At 41.0% G+C, this 18,928-nt stretch overlaps 1 protein-coding gene across 4 annotated transcripts; it reads left to right on the forward strand.

The window, feature by feature from the left end:
- Positions 1–9,304: 9,304 nt before the first annotated feature.
- On the forward strand, positions 9,305–18,555 carry TCEANC (transcription elongation factor A N-terminal and central domain containing). 4 transcript variants are annotated; one of them, XM_063083808.1, is made up of 3 exons: positions 9,305–9,336; positions 11,168–11,293; positions 16,064–18,555. In XM_063083808.1, exon 3 carries the CDS (start codon positions 16,072–16,074, stop codon positions 17,128–17,130), a length of 1,059 nt encoding a protein of 352 aa, XP_062939878.1. In that variant the 5' UTR covers positions 9,305–9,336; positions 11,168–11,293; positions 16,064–16,071; the 3' UTR covers positions 17,131–18,555. The 4 variants fall into 4 exon arrangements, with proteins under 4 accessions (XP_062939878.1, XP_062939876.1, XP_062939879.1 ...); XM_063083806.1 differs by having other exon boundaries at positions 9,309–9,381; XM_063083809.1 differs by lacking the exon at positions 9,305–9,336 and adding an exon at positions 9,350–9,390.
- Positions 18,556–18,928: the final 373 nt, after the last annotated feature.

Below are 18,928 nucleotides of genomic sequence, written 5' to 3' on the forward strand. Positions count from 1 at the left end.
TCCAGTCTCTGACAAATGAAGGGAAACTACCCTTATGAGATAACTCAGGCACAGGGCTTTGAGTGTAACCTTTCCTAAGTAATACCTGCTCTTTTACAATAGCGGCTCCCAATGCCTTAATACAAAGGAACTAGTAAGACGGGAATTCCAGCACCACGGTAAGGTTGGGAATTCTCTTCTGATGTCACTTAAATCACACAGCCTCGTTAGGACGGGTTTTGTAGTTAGCATTTGCTGGTAGCAAGAAAGAGAAACAGACCCTGGCTAACTTACAGCAAAGGGAAGTTACAGTAAGGATAGCAGGAGTGTGCAGGTGGATGGAAATCCCAGCCAGCCCTGGGAATGGGCTGCAGAGCTAGAAGCAGAAATATAGAGAGGGAGCCGCTGCAGGAATGGCTTGATAAGGACACTAGCATCACCAAATGATCTCTTGCCATGTTTAGTCTCCATGTTCCTCTACTCAAAATTCACATTCCAGGGAAGAGTATGCAATCAGCCCAGGTTGGATCAGGTAGCTGTCTCTGGCTAGCGAAAAACAGCATCTGATTGACTGGAAGATGGGTTGAAAGCTGGGTAGTCCAAATCCCCCCTCCCAAGCCCACCATGGGAACCCCCTTATGCAAAAGCTGGGCTTGAATTCACAGAATTATCCCAGCCAATGTACCAGTCTAAATGATTTACTCTTGTCACGACAAAGGAATTGACACCTTCATTCTCTTTAGTAACCAGAAACCTCGGTGGGATTTGGGTCAGGTTTGAAATGAAGAACAGTTAATATAAACACCATTATATGCACCAGTTGATGTAGCAACTATAGTGTGTTCAGCTGTTAGGGGAAAAAATGAGGCTAAAATGGAAAAATGCTTCTCTTGGGCAGCATAAATCAGAACACTACCTTTTGGCCAAATGCGTCTCCCACTGAAGACCCAGAAGAGAACATGGCTATCCTTTATAATGTCATTTTTGATGAATGGGCCCTCCTGGCAGCACGCCCAGGTCATATCATGGAAGGAGGACTGCAGGTGGTGTGTACAGTGTCAGTCTGTGAGAATGAGCCATGAGGCTAACCCAGTGCAAGAACAAAAGATAAGAAAGCAGCACAGACCAGTGCTTTGTAGTTCAGTGCCATGTCTTGCCATTCTGATGAACTGCTGTTACAAAACGACCTCCCTAATTATTATAAAAATCCAAGAACCAAAATGAAGTGAGGCATTTCCTGGGGCAGTCCACATATCAGGACCACTGGCAGACTGTACTCTTCCTGGTCACGAGCCACTCTGACACGACAAAGCCCCCGGTGCTGGGCCTCTGCTGGGATTTCTTAACAGTAGTGGAAAAGGCAGCTGAGGAGGCAGGAGGCGGTCTTGGAGTAGAGTTGACATCCCCTTGTCCCATTTATTTTTCTATTTTTGCTGTATTTTTCTGATTAAATGGAAATTTGAAGAATCCCTAGTAACAAAATAGTTAAAATGATGTTGCACTGCCTCTGAATTTTCACTTATATGCACCAAGAGGTGATGGAAGCCAGACTTGCTGGTCCTTCCTCATTCCTCTGCTAAATCTGTGGCCGTGAATCTATGCTAGAATAGCTCATATTCTAGAGAAATGACCCAAACGGACAAATGGTGTAGAAAAGGAGAACAAGAGATATGGAGATGACCTAAAGATTACTCTGGGTGCAAGAGGACGTTCAATGAGACTTTTCCTGATTCGTCCAAAGCCCCGAGGCTGAGCACAATGTTAAGTGTCCACGGGTTCTAAGGAGAGATGCTAGACCATCTACTTAGGGCTTACCACGTGGTGAGCCCAAAACTACTTCTGCCACCTGTGCCCCCTCACCCCTCTTCAGCTTATTACAGAAGGCAAGAGTGGAAGAGGGTTGTTACAGTTCTGTAAGTTTCCTACCTGCCCTCTCCCTGAAGGCAAGTGGAGGGGGACTTTGAGAGAACCACTCTTAGAGACTGACAGCTGTCCCTGTCCTGAAGGGGCACATGTTTCCCTTCAGAATGGTGCCTGACTCTCCCAAAAATCTCAATAGGCAAGAAGCAAGCTAGAGCTGCCTAAACCCCCTAGGATGGCAACTGCAGAGGGAGCAGCCTCTGCTTCTGGGGCTCGGTGCGGGCAGAGCAGCTGGGTTTTTCCTGTGAGGTAAGTGCATATCAAGCAAGTAGCAGGGCTTAGATTGTCTTGGAAGGACCTTGCCCAAGAGGACTGCCTGCAGGTGAGGTGACCCAACCAAAAAAGGCTGTGTGGGACGTGCCACCAAAAGCAGGACCTGTTGGTCAACCACCATGCTGAACCAGAGAATGGGTGAGTAGGGGCCCCCGGCAAAGGGAAGGTTCTCCAAAAAAAATCCCAAAAGTGAGCCCACAAAAAGAACAAAAGAGGCATCATTTGGACATCAGCACACAGAGGGCTCTAATACCAAAGGCTCTGAATAGACATTTCTCCAAAGAACATATACAAATGACCAATAGGTACATGAAAAGATGCTCAACATCATTAGTCATCAGGGAAATGCAACGATGATGAAAACGTGAGAGAAAATGCAGGGAAATGCAGTGGATGAAACTCCAAGTCAGATTTTCAAAATTTATATGATCAACGAATAAGTAAAACATTGCAAACTATTTTCTGCTTGTAACAAATCAAAGCTATCAAGTTTTTTTTAAGAATATAGTAGCATAATTCCAATTATACCAATGACTCTCATTTTTTACATCATTAAAAATCTTTCAAAATTTGCTTATAAAAGTAAAATGTTTGTTGATAAAATTTGGCAAAATGCAGAGGCCACATGATGAAAAAATTAAGTAATCCATAAAACAACAACCACTGTACAGTCTGTAGTGTTATTGGGAAATAGATTGTCTAGGATCAAATGCTGGCTACTTAGTTTCTCTTTGCCTTAGTTTCTTTTTTTTTTAATTTAATTTAATTTTGTCACTATACAATGGGGTTGATTATTGTGGCCCATTACTGAAACCTCCCTCCCTCCTTCCTCTCCCCGCTCCCTCCCAACAACCTCCTTTCTGTTTGCTTGTTGCATCGACTTCAAGGAATTGTGATTGTGTCTTCTTCCCTCCCCCCCAGTTTATTTGTGTATTTATTTATTTATTTTTAGCTCCCATGAATAAGTGAGAACATGTGATATTTCTCTTTCTGAGCCTGACTTGTTTCACTTAATGTAATTCTCTCTAGGTCTATCCATGTTGTTGCAAATGGCAGTATTTCATTATTTTTTATAGCAGAGTAGTATTCCATTGTGTAGATGTACCACATTTTCCGTATCCACTCATCCGATGATGGACATTTGGGCTGGTTCCAACTCTTGGCTATTGTAAAGAGTGCTGCGATGAACATTGGGGAACAGGTATACCTTCGACTTGATGATTTCCATTCCTCTGGGTATATTCCCAACAGTGGGATAGCTGGGTCGTATGGTAGATCTATCTGCAATTGTTTGAGGAACCTCCATACCATTTTCCATAGAGGCTGCACATTTTGCAGTCCCACCAACAGTGTATGAGAGTTCCTTTTTCTCCTCAACCTTGCCAGCATTTATCATTCACAGACTTTTGGATATTAGCCATCCTAACTGGGGTGAGATGGTATCTCAGTGTGGTTTTGATTTGCATTTACTGGATGCTGAGTGATGTTGAGCATTTTTTCATGTGTCTGTTGGCCGTTCGTATATCTTCCTTTGAGAAATGCCTATTTAGCTCCTTTGCCCATTTTTTAATTGGGTTACTTGTTTTTTTGTTGTTGTACAGTTGTTTGAGTTCCTTGTATATTCTGGATATTAATCCTTTGTCAGATGTTGCCTTAGTTTCTGATTGTAAATTGTAATGTGACATAATGTGAGAGGGCCACACACACCACTAACAACAAGGCAGTTTAGTTGAAGTTTGTTAGGAAACTTGTAGGTTGGGAACCAAGATCTCACACCCAGTCCTCAGATCTGTCATCATTATCCCATAGAGAAGCACGCTAATTCAAATCACGTGCAGCTGGACTCATGGAAAGTTCTCCAGCTGAGGACACATACCCCTGTTTCAGTTCATATATACAGTATTTACACAAGTTGGGACAGGAGCTTCTGGTTGAGAAAGAGGCTTTATATTAGACAGGGGAAGCTTCCAGAGCTCAGCAAGGGTAAGTAGCATACCAAGGCTGATATTAGTGAGTTTTTCTATTGGGCTCATTTAGACCTGCTAAAGTAGCTTCTTGCTTTCTTGCTAAGTATCCAAAGGAGGGGAGGGACTCTGAGTTTATCCTGCCTCACGTATCAAGAAAGAAAAATGGAATTCACATATAAGAATATGTGTTTCATTTAAGTTCTCTAAAGGATTAATGCATTTCGTTTACACTATTAAGGATATTTTAAATCAGTGGTTTTGGGAGAAAAATTTGGGAGTTGCTATGGTTTGAATGTTCCCCCAAGCTCATGTTGGAACTTAATCCCTAATATGGTGGTGGAAGGTGGAGTCTTTAAGAGGTGATTGGATCTCGAGGAATTTGTTCTTGTGAATGGATTAATCCATTCATGAAGAAATGGGTTGATGGTTTAATAGGCTGTCATGGGCAGGACTGCTGGCTTTATAAGGAGAGCACATGAAAGTACTCTTGCCATTCTCACCATGTGATACCCTGTGTTGCCATGGGACTCTGTACAGAGCCCCCACCAAGAAGAAGGTGCTGAACAGATGATTCCCCTGGACCATGGACTTCCCAGCCTCCAAAACTGTAAGAAATAAATTTTATTTCTTTACACATTACCCAATTTCTGGTATTCTGTTATAAGCAAAAGAAAAGGAAATAATACTGAGGCAAAGATAAGGTCAGTGTCAGAATAACTTAAGGCAGTGGTTTTCACTCTTGGATGACCATTTGGAACACCTGAGGAGCTTTAAAGTCTACTGATGCCTGGGTCCTAACCCAAGAGATTCTGATTTAATTGGCCTGAGGTACAGCCTAGCCACTGGGAGGTTTAAAAGTTCACTGTAGTTCTAATACGTAGCAAAGGCTGAGAACCACTGACCTAGGTACGTTTCCCCAGAATAGCTAAAATTAAAAGGACTGACTGACAACCCAAGTGTCGGTGAGGATGTGAAGCAACTAGAACTCTCATACATTGCTGATGGGAGGGGCAATTGGAACAACCACTTTGGAAAATTGTTTGGTGGTGTTGACTAAAACTAACATACACCTACCCTATGGCCCAACAATTCCACTCCTGGGTATATAATCAAGAGAAATGAGAGCTTATGTCCACCCAAAGACAGGATAAAAATTTATTTGTAATAGTTCAAATATGAAAATAACCCAAATGTCTATCAACAGTATGATGGATAGATTGTGTTGGCTGCATACAATCCAATACTACACACAATGAAAAACCACAACAGGGGTGAAATCCATAGACATAATATTGAGTGAAAGAAGCTAGATACAAATAAGTACATATGAGTCCATTTTCATGAAGTTCAAATAGATAAAACTAATCTATAGAGATAGAGGTCAGAGAGAAGTTGTCTGTGGTGGTGGGAGGGGCAGAAGAGAGCCCACTAAGGGAAGTGTTTTATATCTTGATCTAGGTAATGATCATATATATATAATTTTATCAAGCTGTAACCTTAAGATTTGTGTACTTTACTGTATGCAAGTTTTTCCTCAATAAAAAAGAAATAAAAACACAATTCAAGCATCTATCCATGGCAATTAAATATTATACCAATGAAGGAAGTTCTTATGAAGTTTTAAAAAGTGAAGAATCTTTAACTTAGGGGGAAAAATGTTTTTAAACCATAAGTACAGTCTCCCTCCCCACCCTACCTCCCTCCTGTCCAGCTTGGAGAAAGGCTGGCTGATGTGTTTGACAGAAGCTCCCCCAGGAACTTCCAATACATTTCCCCCACCCCTGGCTGAGAACCACTCGCTTAGTCAATCTATAATGCACCAGCGAGCCACTGCCTGACCCATGCAGGAACTAACTCTTCTGTGGCCCTCTGGGAATTTTCAACTGAGATATTACAACGGTCCTCAAAAAGTTTGTGGAAAGATTCATATTATCTTTTAATTCTATTTTTTCATGAACTTTTCTGTCATTTAACCTGCATGAGTCTGAGGTATACATTGCAGAACTTAAACATAAGGTTTCTGTTTCTATAATCTATACCTTTTTGTTATACTTCCTGACATTTTGTAACTCCTGAAATTTGAAGGGAACTATTTATTGTTTTTATCCAATGCGTTATGTTCTGTGGCTTATAAGAACATTCCCAGTTAAGCCCAGTGTCTGGTCCTGGTGCTTTATCAGGAAATGAACATCAGTCAGCACCTTAGAACTCAGAAAAATGCAGTTTCTCTGACCACATTCCATGAAAAACATCTGTAACTGTTTCCTGAGCTGTGTAACATTAGCCTCTGGAGAGGACCCATAAAAGATTTTGCCTCTGTTCCTTGGGAATTTGCAGGAAAAGGTTGTCTGTGTGAGCCCAGAATATCTATGTTGCAACTCTGAGACTTAATAAGGATTGAAAAGGGGTTTCCGCTCATTAAAGGAAATTTATCAAAGAGTATTCCAGAGAATCAAAGCAGCTAAAAGATAACTTTAGAACAAAGTCCTCAAAACTATGTATGATACATTCTCATAGAAGTGAGTACCTTTATAGATATTCTGGTTAAAAATTGCCCGACTTCTCAGCAGCCTTTTTAGTATCAAATTGCCAGCCCTATTGTAGATTCATGCCAGATGAACTCAGCCAGTGCTGCTCAACAGAACTTTCTGCAGCAATAGACAGGTTCTGTATCTGTGCTATCCAGTATGGTACCCACTAGCCACAGTTGGCTATTGAGAACTTGACATTTGGCTAGTGCAACTGAAGAACTTAATTTTAAATTTTTTATCTAAATGTAAATAGCCGTATGTGGCTACTGTAGCAAACAAGGATGGACAACACAGTAATTATAGCTTGCCTCTTAGATGAAATAATGTTTTTTATCCTTTGCACCAGAGGAAAGCCTAGGGGGTTCTTTGTTTTTGTCTTTTTAGACTTTTCACTAATTTCTATTTTTTTCTTCGGAACAGAGTTTATGAGAAATTGGTTATAATATCCCTCAAGGCCATACTAACAGAGTTTTGAAGTAATTTCTAGTTTCTAAGCTATCTGCTTCAGGTTGAGTTTTCCATAGTTTAAGTACAATTGTACTTAAACATTGTACTTAAAATATCTGACAAATATCAAATATTTTAAGAATTGAATGTTACAAACCTAATCACAAAGGAAATATTCCTTCCTAGATAACTGCTTAAAACTAGAGATTGTTGTTCTGGAGGACTGTAGTGCTCCATATTTTTAAATAGGTGTTTCCAAAGGCGGCCAAGAGTATTCACAAAATGAACAAAAACCTATGACCACACCACCCTGAATGCGCCTAATTTCATCTAATCTCGAAAGCTAAGCAGGGTTGGGCCTGGTTAGTACCTAGAAGGGAGAAAATGAACAAAAAAAGTAACAACAGGAAAAGAAGAGAAATATCATTAACGCATGTTAAATTAAATAAGCAGGAGGCCATCAGTCTTAGGCTGTCTCTGTACTTTTGAGTTTCTACCTAATGAACTGCAACCTAACTTAGTATGTAAACAATTTATAAACTTAACTTAGGAGTATAATAAACAGCTGAGTCTCAGCCAATCACAGGTTGCCAACTCATCAGACCATATCTAAATAAGGCAAAGATGGAGCTGTAACCAATTAACCTATTTCTGGACTTCTCATTTGTGCACATTCTTTGCTTGCAAGGGTCCAATAAAACCACAGCGATGGTTGAACTAGAGAATGTAGCCAGCTCTGCTGATCCCCTACTCTAAGGTAATTTGGGGAAAGGTCAAGGAAGCATAGTATCCAATCCAATACACCAGATTGGATGATATCAGAAAGCAGAGTGGTTCTATGATTGAGTAATGTAATAAATTCTACCTAGAAGGAGGGAAGACAAGACCAGTGACTCATATTGGCCAGGGTAGGGGATATTTGGTCACTTTTGTGGTTTAGACAATGTTTATGTTTTTGTCAGTATTCCAACATGATTACAAAAAAGTCTTGTTTTTATCTTGATCCATCACAGCCAGAGTGGCCTTACCTGATGTTGATGTTCTGGGAAATTATTTATGTTCCATAGGAGAACACCAAGGACCAGTTGTGAGTGCCCAGCCAGCTCAGAGCTGGCAGGGGTTGCTTTTCTCTTTCTCTCTAGCCTTTAAACTATTACAGGGCTAAAATGTTTGTTCTTATAAACCATAATGTGATATTTCTTAAGGATTATATCTTATTAAAAAATTACTTACTGACATATTAAAACACAGCAAAGATGACTTGTTATTCAGGATCACTGCAATAAATATAGAGACCACTGCAACAGGGTCTGGCAGTGAGGGAGAGGGATTGGGCTCAACTCCAAATACCACATGGATAAGTGGGAATTTATAACCAAGGAGCAAGTTGAGGCCAGTGGATGGAAAATTACTAAGAGGAAATATCAGGGGAAAGGGGGACTCTGGCTAAACTGAACTAGCAGGATTCTTGCTGAAAGCAGGCCAGGGCTATTAGACATCACCCCGGGGGATGGTGGAGGATGAGGAGCCCAGTGAGACTTGGAAAGTGATCAGATATTGAGGGTGGGGAGTTCTTGCTAAACTCACTGAGCAGGTCTCTTTGCTAAAACTGGATTTGACATGAGTCACTCTTTGCTCATTTAATGAATGTTTACTACTCTCATATCAACTGATGCATGCTAGGGTGTAATTACTGCTTGTTGAGCTCATTACTTAAACAGATGGTTCACATTTATGTCCTCGGTTATATCAACCTCTAGCTGAGCACTGTCTTGACTGTAAGCTGAAAGGGTAAGTTGTAGTAAGTAGTTCAACTAACTTCGCTTAAAAAAAAAGAAAAAAGAAAAAAACATGAGTAGCGTTCGTTTCAATCCAGGCCCAGGCAGGGACGGAGCGCCTCCTCCACGGAGCTGCGCAGAGGCGGCCCCCCCCTCCCGCCCCGGCTGCAGATGGCTCTGCGCAGGCGCCATTTCCCTAGCACGCATGCGCTGGTTCCCAGGCCGGTCTTCTCTAGTCCGTGGACTCGGATTGGTTGAACTTTCGTCGTCCTGCGTGGGGACCAGAAGTTTTCTCCGGACGCGCAGGCCCCGCGGGGTTCCGAGGCTGCGCCTGCGCCGTTCAAGATTCTCCCAGGCCTCCGGCCAGCGGAAGGGCGAGCCCCTGTTTCCGGTGGAAGCCAAGCCCCGCCTGCCGAGGCTGTCCGCTGCGCCTGGGGCCGGGTAGGCCTCTGAAGTGCCCCGGCCCCCTCCTCTCCTCCAGCCGAGGTTGCAGGGGTGGGCAGAACCCTCGGGGCTGCTGCTGCTTGTGTGCTTTGCTCGTTGCTCGACCCCACCCCTTGGAACCCGAACCCGAGCTCGGCTGGGCTGAGCTGGCCCCTTCCCCTCGCTGCACCTTTACTAGGGATCAGCGTTATGGGAAAGGGCCGTAGCGCAGTCTTGAGTGGCTGTTCATTCGCCATCGCTTCACCCCCTGTGAAGCTGGAGGGGTGTGGGGGGCTTAGCGCTAGAAAGTAAAAATTTCACTTTCGATTTTAAAGAGATCTAAAGATCTAAACAGATCTAGGTTACTGCTGCTGACTTGTTGCCAGCTTCTGGAAATTTTCACTGTGATCTTTCCTTGTGCTTCTCACGATTTAGGCAATTTTAGTGCAGATGGGTGCACCTTGCCCGTACTGTAATATTACTGTTTCCAAGCTTTCGTGTGCATTCGGTCAGCAAATGTTCAGAGCCTACTCTTGCTGGCACTCTCTGAACTATTTTTTATATGTATTCAGAAGCTAGAGTATATATGTGTGTGTATCTAAGCATTATTTCCGTGCTGTCCAATATGGCAGCCACTGGTTACAGAAGGCTTGAGCACTTAAAATGTGGCTAGTCCGAACTGAGATGTGCTGTACGTGTAAAACTGAATTTTGGAGAATTTTCACAAAAAAAGAGAGTGTAAAATATCTCAATCTGTTTGTATCAATTGCATGTTGAAATGACAGTATTTTGGATACAATGGGTAAAATAAAATGTATTGTAATTAATTTCACCTATTTTCATTTTTTAGCGTGGCTACTAGAAAATTTTAAGTTGTATTTATGGGTTACATTATATTTCCATTGGACAGCAATGCTCTAGAAAGAGGTCAACAAGCTATGGCCTGCAACCAAATCCAGCCTGCCTGTTTTTGTAAACAAGCTGTATTGGAACAAAGTCACACCCATTCATTTCTGTATTTTCTATGTCTGCTGCTGTTCCTGCTATAAGAGCAGCAGAGTTGAGAAGTCCATACAGAAATTGTATGGTTGCAAAGCCTCAAATATTTACTGTCTGATCTTTTACAGAAAAGGTTTGCAGACCCCCTGCTCTACAACAATGCCTAGATGGTAGATAGTTTTAGACCTTTTTATTGTAGACACACATAATGGTCAGTCAGGCTTACTGTGTCACAGGCATAGTTAGGCACTTTTGTAAAGACTATCTCATCTGATTCTCATATTAATCCTAGGAGGTTGAATTTCTCCCATTTTGTAGATGAGGAAATTGAGGCACAAAATGGTCAAGAAACTTACGCAGCTTGCTCAACACCCCTCATTTCTGGGAACTGTAAATTCTTGACCTCCTTATTTAAATGGATTGACTCCTCAGACCCACAGTGGGCACCATGTGTTTTTGTTTTGTTTTGTTTTTTGGAAGTAGAATGTTCCAAATGTTTTTTTGAACTAAAATTGAGATGGGCTCGGTTTCCCAGAGAAGAAGCCAAGGGGCACTGGGCTTAGGTGGGATGAATCAAGCAAGCTGGTCTGCAGCAGTGAAAAGAAATGAAGCTCACAAGCAGAGAGGAGAGAGAGCATTGTGGATGCTTTTCACTCATTTAACAACAACAACAACAAAACTTGTTGAGCAATAGTAAGCACTGGCCAGGTGTTGGCCAGGTGAGTATAAGTGAATAAAATAGACATTGTTCTTATGGTCTTGTGGGAAAGGCAGACAATAAAAAGTGTTTTAAAATGTGATGAACACCATGAAAAAACACAATGTGCAAATTATTTGATGTTTTTAACAGGTTTCCTCACCTGTAGGAGGGAGATAAGCCTTACCGGCATCCCGGGGATCTTGTGAGGACTGAAATGACATGAGTGTGCAGGGCACGTAGAGTTGCTCAATGTACCTTGCCCTCCACTTTTGAGAGGTAAGTGAGGAGCTGAGTATCGGAAATTGTGTGCGTCATGACACTTAAAACATTACAGTCACCAGTTGTAATTTGTAGAGCAGGGTATTGAGTGAGTTGTACACAGCAGATGTTTTTAATATTTTCTGATGTAATGGGACTCTCTAGCAAAATCCAAAGCCAGAGAGGTTCTGTGCATTAAGTCCAGGAGCAGGACAGAGCTGTCTTTGGGGATGATGGCAGCCTAACTGGGAGGTCCTTCTGCGGGGGGTGAGGGTTGTGCCTGTGTGTGGTACACTCAGAATCGTCTGGAGAGCTGAACAAATACCCAGGCTCTACCTTCAGAGATTCTAATTCATTTTATCTGGGGTGAGGTCTTGGCATTGTTTATTTTTGGTTTTTATTAAATTTCTCCCAGATGATTCTAATATGCAGAGAGGGTTGAAAACCCCCAGTGGTGAAAGATAGGCCAGGCCCCCAGAGCTGCTGGAGCAAAGTCACAGAGCTGTGAAATGGGCAGTGCCCATCTGTGGTTGAGAGTAGTCTAAGTGGAGGCATGGAGGGGACACTTTTCATCACCAGGCCAAGGAGCTTGGGCTCCATCCTGAGAGCAGAGGGAAACTTCTGAAGGTCTTTAAACAGGAAAAGGAGGGAATATCTTACTGAGATCTGTACTAGAGGATGATCTCTAACGAAGTGCTGTGAATCCAATGAAGGCAGTGGAGAAGCAGTCGCAGCTGGCCAGATGATGGAGAGCCCAGATAGAGTTTGGTACCGTCCTGTGTGTTTCCCCTAGCAGCCACTGTCTAGCCTTGTGGAGACACCAAGTGTGTTATAGTTGTCCAGTTTTGTCAGTATTCCTTCCACTAGGCCACCAGCTCCTTCAAGGCAGAGACTCTCTCTTTAGACTCAGCATCTAGGATGAGCTAGATACATAATAAATGTTTGTTGAATGAACCGTGTAGACTCTAAACTGAGCTCACAACTTGCTTTGTCTTTTTATTGCAATTCTCAAAATTTTGTATCCTAGTGGCTTCCACATTGTACCCTCCTAGGGCAATAAATGCTTCATAGCCACTCGATTGTCCCACAGCAGTAATAGAAAGTTCGGCAGGATTTCAATGCTGTTAAAAATATGGAGGAGAGAGGAAAACAGTGTGGTGATTCTTCAAAAAATTAAAATTACCATATGATCCAGCAATTCCACTTCTGGGTGTATACTCAAAAGAATTGAAAGCAGGGTCTCAAAGAGATATATGTACACCCATATTCATAGCAGCATTATTCACAGTAGCCGAAAGGTAGAAGCGACCCAAGTATCCATCAAGAGGTGAATGGATAAACAAAATGTGCTATGTCCATACAATGGAATATTATTCAGCCTTAAGAAGGAAGGAAATTCTGTCACATGCTGCAACATGAATGAATCTTGAGGACATTAAGCTAAGTGAAATAAGCCAGTCACAAAAGGACAGATACTGTATGATTCCACTTATATGCGGTCCCTAGAATAGTCCTATCCATAAAGGTGGAAAGAAGAATGGTGGGTGCCAGGGCGGGGAATGGGGAGTTATTGTTTAGTGGGTACAAGGTTTCAGTTTTGTAAGACGAAAAGAGTTCTGGAGATGGATGCGTGACAATGTGAATATACTTAACACTACAGAACTCTACACTTAAAAATGGTTAAAATGGTACATTTTATGTTTTGTATATTTTCCCATGATTAAGAATTTAAAAATCAATATGAAGGCGAGGTACATAAAAGAACATATGAAATGAAGAGCAAGTACTTTTTGGTTTTTTACACATGAACGCATTCACTTCTATAGATTTACAGGAGTGAAGAAAAAGATTTGCTGCTAAGACAAGCTGCTGCTTTCACCCTGCAGCTATAGAATTCTCCTTCAGAATCGCCTTGAAACTCTGGGCCGCAGTTGAGAAATTCTGACCTGAGTCAAACATTGCTTTACCTCCTCATGGGCACGCTAGGCCTATCTCTTATTAACCACCTTTCTGAACATCTGGCAAACCTCAGTCCTGATTTTTTTCAGTTAGGAATGCATACACAAGTGGAATGCAAGCAGAATGAGTGTTTCTTTGTTAGGAAACTTTCCAGCTCTTGGGGAGGGCTCAGGGGTGTTGAGCTACTTGATAACTTAACATTGTGACATGACCACTTCACTTCCACAAGATCTGAAACAGACAATTCTGAGAGAAATGTTCAGCAATCAAGGGTGTATATTTTTTATTCTTCTGTGCTATCTTGCCTGTTCTTTGTTTATTGAGGCTTTGATTCTTAGGAAGACCTCTTTTACTGTTTTCAGTCTTTAAAAGTGGATTTTAAAAGGACAAAGAATTATCTTTAAATACTGGCTCTCAATAATTAGGAAAATTACCGTAAGATCCTGAATTAAGATCCTGAATTGATGGCCCACTGAGTGACTGTTAGACGGACTAAAAACAAAACTGAAAATGACTGCCCAGGTTTTCTGTGTTCTAACTCCCTCTGGTGGTAAAAATGCAAGACTCGGAATCTTTGTCTTTGAGCTGTCCCAGCAGGAAAACACCAGTGGCCAAGGGCACTTAACTGTTTGTATTTCGGGATAGAGTTCGAGGGGAAATGCAACTGTGTGAGAGTCAGCGATCGACTTCTGAGGAAACTGTGACAGGTTGATGTAGCCACCTTTAAGTGACAATATTCTCATTCCAGAGGGTAGGGAGAAGTTGATTGATCCATTTCCCCTACCATTTTTCAGTAGGTTTATATCTTAAATGTATATAGTTTATCATGAAATTATATTAGACTAATAACTTTTCTGATTATGAAAACAATACATGCTCATCACAGAAAATACAGAAAAAAGTGAAAGAACAAGTAAAAATCACCTAAAATCTTGCCACTCGGAAATACTACTCTTTACAATTTTGTGTATCTCTCTTCAGCCTTTTCACATGTAATCTCTAAATAAAATTTGGATCAGACTCTACATTTTAAATAATAGCTTTATTCAAATGTAATTCACATACCGTACAATTTACCTATTTAAAATACACAATTCAGTGACTTTTAGTATATTCACAGTTGTGCGACCTCTCTCCACAATCAACTGTAGGTTTTTGCCACCACCCCCCAAGAAAAACCCTGCACCCATTATCAGCCACTCCCCCTTTCTCTTCACCCCCATTGCCCTTCTCCCCCAGCCCTGCCTAGCCAACCACTAATCTATTTGCTGTCTCTATAGTTTGTCCTATTCCAGACATTTCATAGAAATGAAATCTTACAATATGTGGTTTTTTGTTTCTGGCTTCTTTACTTAGCATAATGTCCTCAAGGTTTAGCCACATTGCAGCAGGTGTCAGTACTTCATTCCTTTTTATGGCTGAATAATATTGTATTGTATGGATATACTACAGCATTTTATTTTTCCATTCATGAGTTGATGGACATTTGGGCTATTTCTTCCTTTGGCTATTATGAATAGTATAGTTTTACATCCTGATTTTTTTCACCTACCATTTTTTGACTATTTTCCCATGTCATTAAATATTTTCTAAAAACATGATTTTAAATGGTTATATTATTGTATCATCCTAGGAGTGTGCCATGTTTTGTTTTGTTTTGTTTTAGCCATTCTCCTGTTTGGAGGCCTTCTGGTTTCTTCTAACTTTGAAGAAAATTCTTAAAGATACAGCTTCCACATCTCTTATTTCCTTAAAGTAAATTTATAGAAGTAGAATTACTGACAAAAAGGACATTACATTTTATGGCACTTGTCAGATGGTTTCTAGGAAGATTGTATTCTGTCTGTAATTGCTTCAGTTTTGTTAGCATGTGTATGTTCAGTGATGATTATTTAATATCAAGTGCTATAAAATGGAGTCCATGGATTTTTGAAAAGACAGGATCCCTGCCGTCAAGACACCTATATTCACAGTTAGACCAGACAGACAAATATAGATCCAAGGGTATTATGTAGGCAAGGTTGTGTACATTATGTGGAGAGAAAAATAGACTGGTTAGATAAAGTAAACATTTGTCTTCCCGGAATGAGATCCACACAGACAAAATCATCAAGCAATTTTTTACACTTAAAAAAAAAAGTTAATGAAACCAAACTCTGTAGGGACCAGTTAGTTCAGAATCGTAAATCGTCTTCATCGTTGAGTCTGCACCTTCACCCTGTTGTTCAGAAGACTCAGATGTCAGCACAGTGTGACCTGTTGACTTTTGGGGCCCTCCAGGCCTAGATCCGACTACTTTCCAACCTGTGCTGTCTCAGTTTCTGTAGATTGCTTGAGACATTAGCATTCCCTTTTTGTCCTGTTTCTTGTTTTTTTATTTTTCAGAAAAGTACCACTTTACAGATTATAAAATCAGCAAGTTGTGTAGCTGAGTGTGGGGAAAAATTAGTTCAGCATTGCTCAACATTACCATGTTAATGCTGACATCATCACCAAATTCCACCCAAATGAATTGAGTCATCTGGATCTAGAAAGATCATTGATTTGTAAAATAGGGGGTAGAGAAAGTTAGAGCAGATTCTCCAGCAAGCCTCTTTTAAGCAGATGTTATGCAGAAACTCTTTGCAATGCCACTTTTTTAAAACTGCTGAAAATAAAACTCTTGAAACTAAACCATGCCACGTTGCAGATTCCATTTTCTAACGTGTCCAACCCATTTATATTACATAACTCCTTGAGAAGACATTGGCAGGAAGTGCTGTTTTACTATCTGGAAACTGTAGCTAACAAAGGCAAGCTCGAGAAACTGAAACCTCTTTATCTTTGCAGCTGTAAGGATGTCTGACAAGAACCAGATAGCTGCCAGAACTTCCCTTATTAAGCAACTAATGTCTCAAAGGAATTTTGAGGATCTTGGCAACCACCTTACTGAACTAGAAATGATTTATGTGACTAAGGAGCATCTCCAGGAGACAGATGTGGTCAGAGCCGTGTACAGTGTCCTCAAAAACTGCCCCTCAGTGGCTTTGAAAAAGAAAGCCAAGTGTTTGCTCTCAAAGTGGAAAGCTCTTTATAAGGATACTCACTTCAAAGCAAGGGACAGCTCTAAATTATTGCCTATGGGTGATAATAAAGAAGAAAATTCAGGACTTTCTCATGATCCAAGTCAGGAAGAGATAGTGGGCGTCTGCAGTTCTAATTCTCTGCTATCACCCCAAGATGTTGCCAAACCCACCAAACTGACTGTGCCCGAAAATAGCACTATTCAAGTGGATCCTAAGGAAGAGCATTTCAAGGGTGATGACCCTAAATCCACTGGCAAGAGATCAAGTGAGTTGCTGGATCCCACAATGCCTGTGAGAACCAAATGCACAGAGCTTCTTTACACAGCTTTAACTAGTTCTTCCACAGATCAGCCAAAAGCCGATTCATGGCAAAACTTTGCAAGAGAAATAGAAGAGCACGTTTTTACCCTTTATTCAAAGAACATCAAAAAATATAAAACATGTATCAGAAGCAAAGTTGCCAATTTGAAGAACCCCAGAAATTCTCACTTACGACAAAACTTGCTTTCTGGAACTATGTCTCCAAGAGAATTTGCCCAAATGACTGTCATGGAGATGGCAAACAAGGATCTGAAGCAGTTGAGAGCTTCCTACACAGAATCTTGTATCCAGGAACATTACCTTCCCCAAGAGATTGATGGCACACAGACAAATAAAATAAAATGCAGACGCTGTGACAAATACAATTGCAAGGTCACTGTAATTGCCAGAGGAACACTTTTCCTTCCAAGCTGGGTGCGGAATTCAAACCCAGATGAACAAATGATGACCTATGTGATTTGTAATGAGTGTGGGGAGCAGTGGTACCATAACAAATGGGTGTGCTTGTAATTGTAAGTGTTCTCTTAACAGATAACCCAAGTGATACCTTTTGTTTCTACATCTCTTTTGTGTTTGTTTTTAAAACCTTAGACACACTATTCTTAAAACAGTCCTAAGAAGAAGGAAAGAAAGTCATTTGCTGAAGCTCATGCCACCATCACTAAAAGTTATAGTTTGGGGAGAGAGTGGATGACTATTTGCATTGTGCTTTGTGGCTGTTTAGCACCTTGCTATGTGCAGAATGTGGTTGACAGCAGCTCAGCCTAACCTGGGAGCCTGTTAGAAAAGCAGACTCGGTCCCCATGCTTCTGAATCTGCATTTTGTTAGGATCCCCAGGTGATGCTCCAGGATAATTTGAGAAGCGCTGCTTCAGCAATAGGCCTGTGGTTCTCAGCAGTAGCTGCATATTAGAGTCACTGGGGAGCTTTGAAACTCTACTGGTGCTGAGGGCCCACCCTAGAACAATTCAGTCTGAACCTGCTAGGCCTCAACATTTCTTTTTTTCTTTCTTTCTTTTCTTGGCAGCTGGCCAGTACTGGGATCTGAACATTTGACCTTGGTGTTACAACACCATGCTCTAACCAACTGAGCTACCTGGCCAGTCCTCAACATTTCTTTTTTCATTCCTGAAGTTATTTTAAGATGCAGTCAGAGTTGAGAACTACTCATAAATAGACTGTCATTTGATCATTTTATAGCTCTAAGAAAAGTGTTATTCTGTGCACTTTACAGATGAGGAAACTGATCCACAGAGGTGCCTGACTGTGCCCAAGCCCGACTCAAACTGATCCCAGATTTTCTTCCCCAATTCACAGTCTGAGACTGGCTCAATATTGAGAAATGTATTCCTGGAGATAAAGGACTAAATTAATAGTGTCTTTAGGCACTAATGTAAGATGACTAGAACTTCATTATTTTCTCCTCCTTTTTCTTACCTTACAGATCTCCCTTAAACCATGAAAGTTACCCTATAGCTCATCCCACAGTTAAAATTTTTATAGTCCTCTTGCTTAGTTGAAGGAGTCGTGTATATATTTTTTTATCTTTGCATGAGTTCTTCAGGATATATAAACTCTTTAACGATGACTTCTAGTTTCTGATGTTAGGAGTCTTCATATTCTCAAGGGCATGTGTGTTAGATCTGAAGTTCAAATTCAGTCCAGCCACTGGAATGCATTGACACAAGGAGAGTCACCAGCAGAGACCAAAGAAAAGAAGAGGATGTCTTTCTCCATAAAGCCCATTTCAGAGTGACAGAAGAAGCATCTATCTGCTCTATGATAATATTGGGGGACCTGAATACACCTCTCAGCATTGGACAGATCATTTAGGCAACAAATCAACAGAGTAACCATTATTCTTTCAGAAGGAGAGAAGAAATCTAGGGTTATCGGGGGGGGGGAGAGGGGGATAGGGAGAGACTGAACAAGGGGCATAAAAAATAAGTATGATTTGTAACAATATATATGCTAGTAATATTGATTTGATCAACATATGTCAACGTTGAACCCCAAAAATATGTATAATCAATTATGATTCAATAAAAATTTTTTTAAAAAAACACAACAAGCCTTCTATGTGGATACAGCTGATTTTTTTCTTTAAAAAAGTCATAGAATGTTTGTTATTTTTATAGTTTTAAAAAGCTTCTGAGTTATCTACAAACCTATATTTGTACTTTTTCACCAGCACTTTTCTGCTAACTTCCTTTGTTGGAGCCCTGAAGGCCTAACAATGTGTATATTTTTTCCACCTCATAACACAAGTTCCCCAACAGGTGCCTAAAACTAAAACACATTCGTGTTT

The sequence above is a fragment of the Cynocephalus volans genome, chromosome X, assembly GCF_027409185.1.
Source record: "Cynocephalus volans isolate mCynVol1 chromosome X, mCynVol1.pri, whole genome shotgun sequence".
In the NCBI taxonomy this organism is placed as follows: domain Eukaryota; kingdom Metazoa; phylum Chordata; class Mammalia; order Dermoptera; family Cynocephalidae; genus Cynocephalus; species Cynocephalus volans.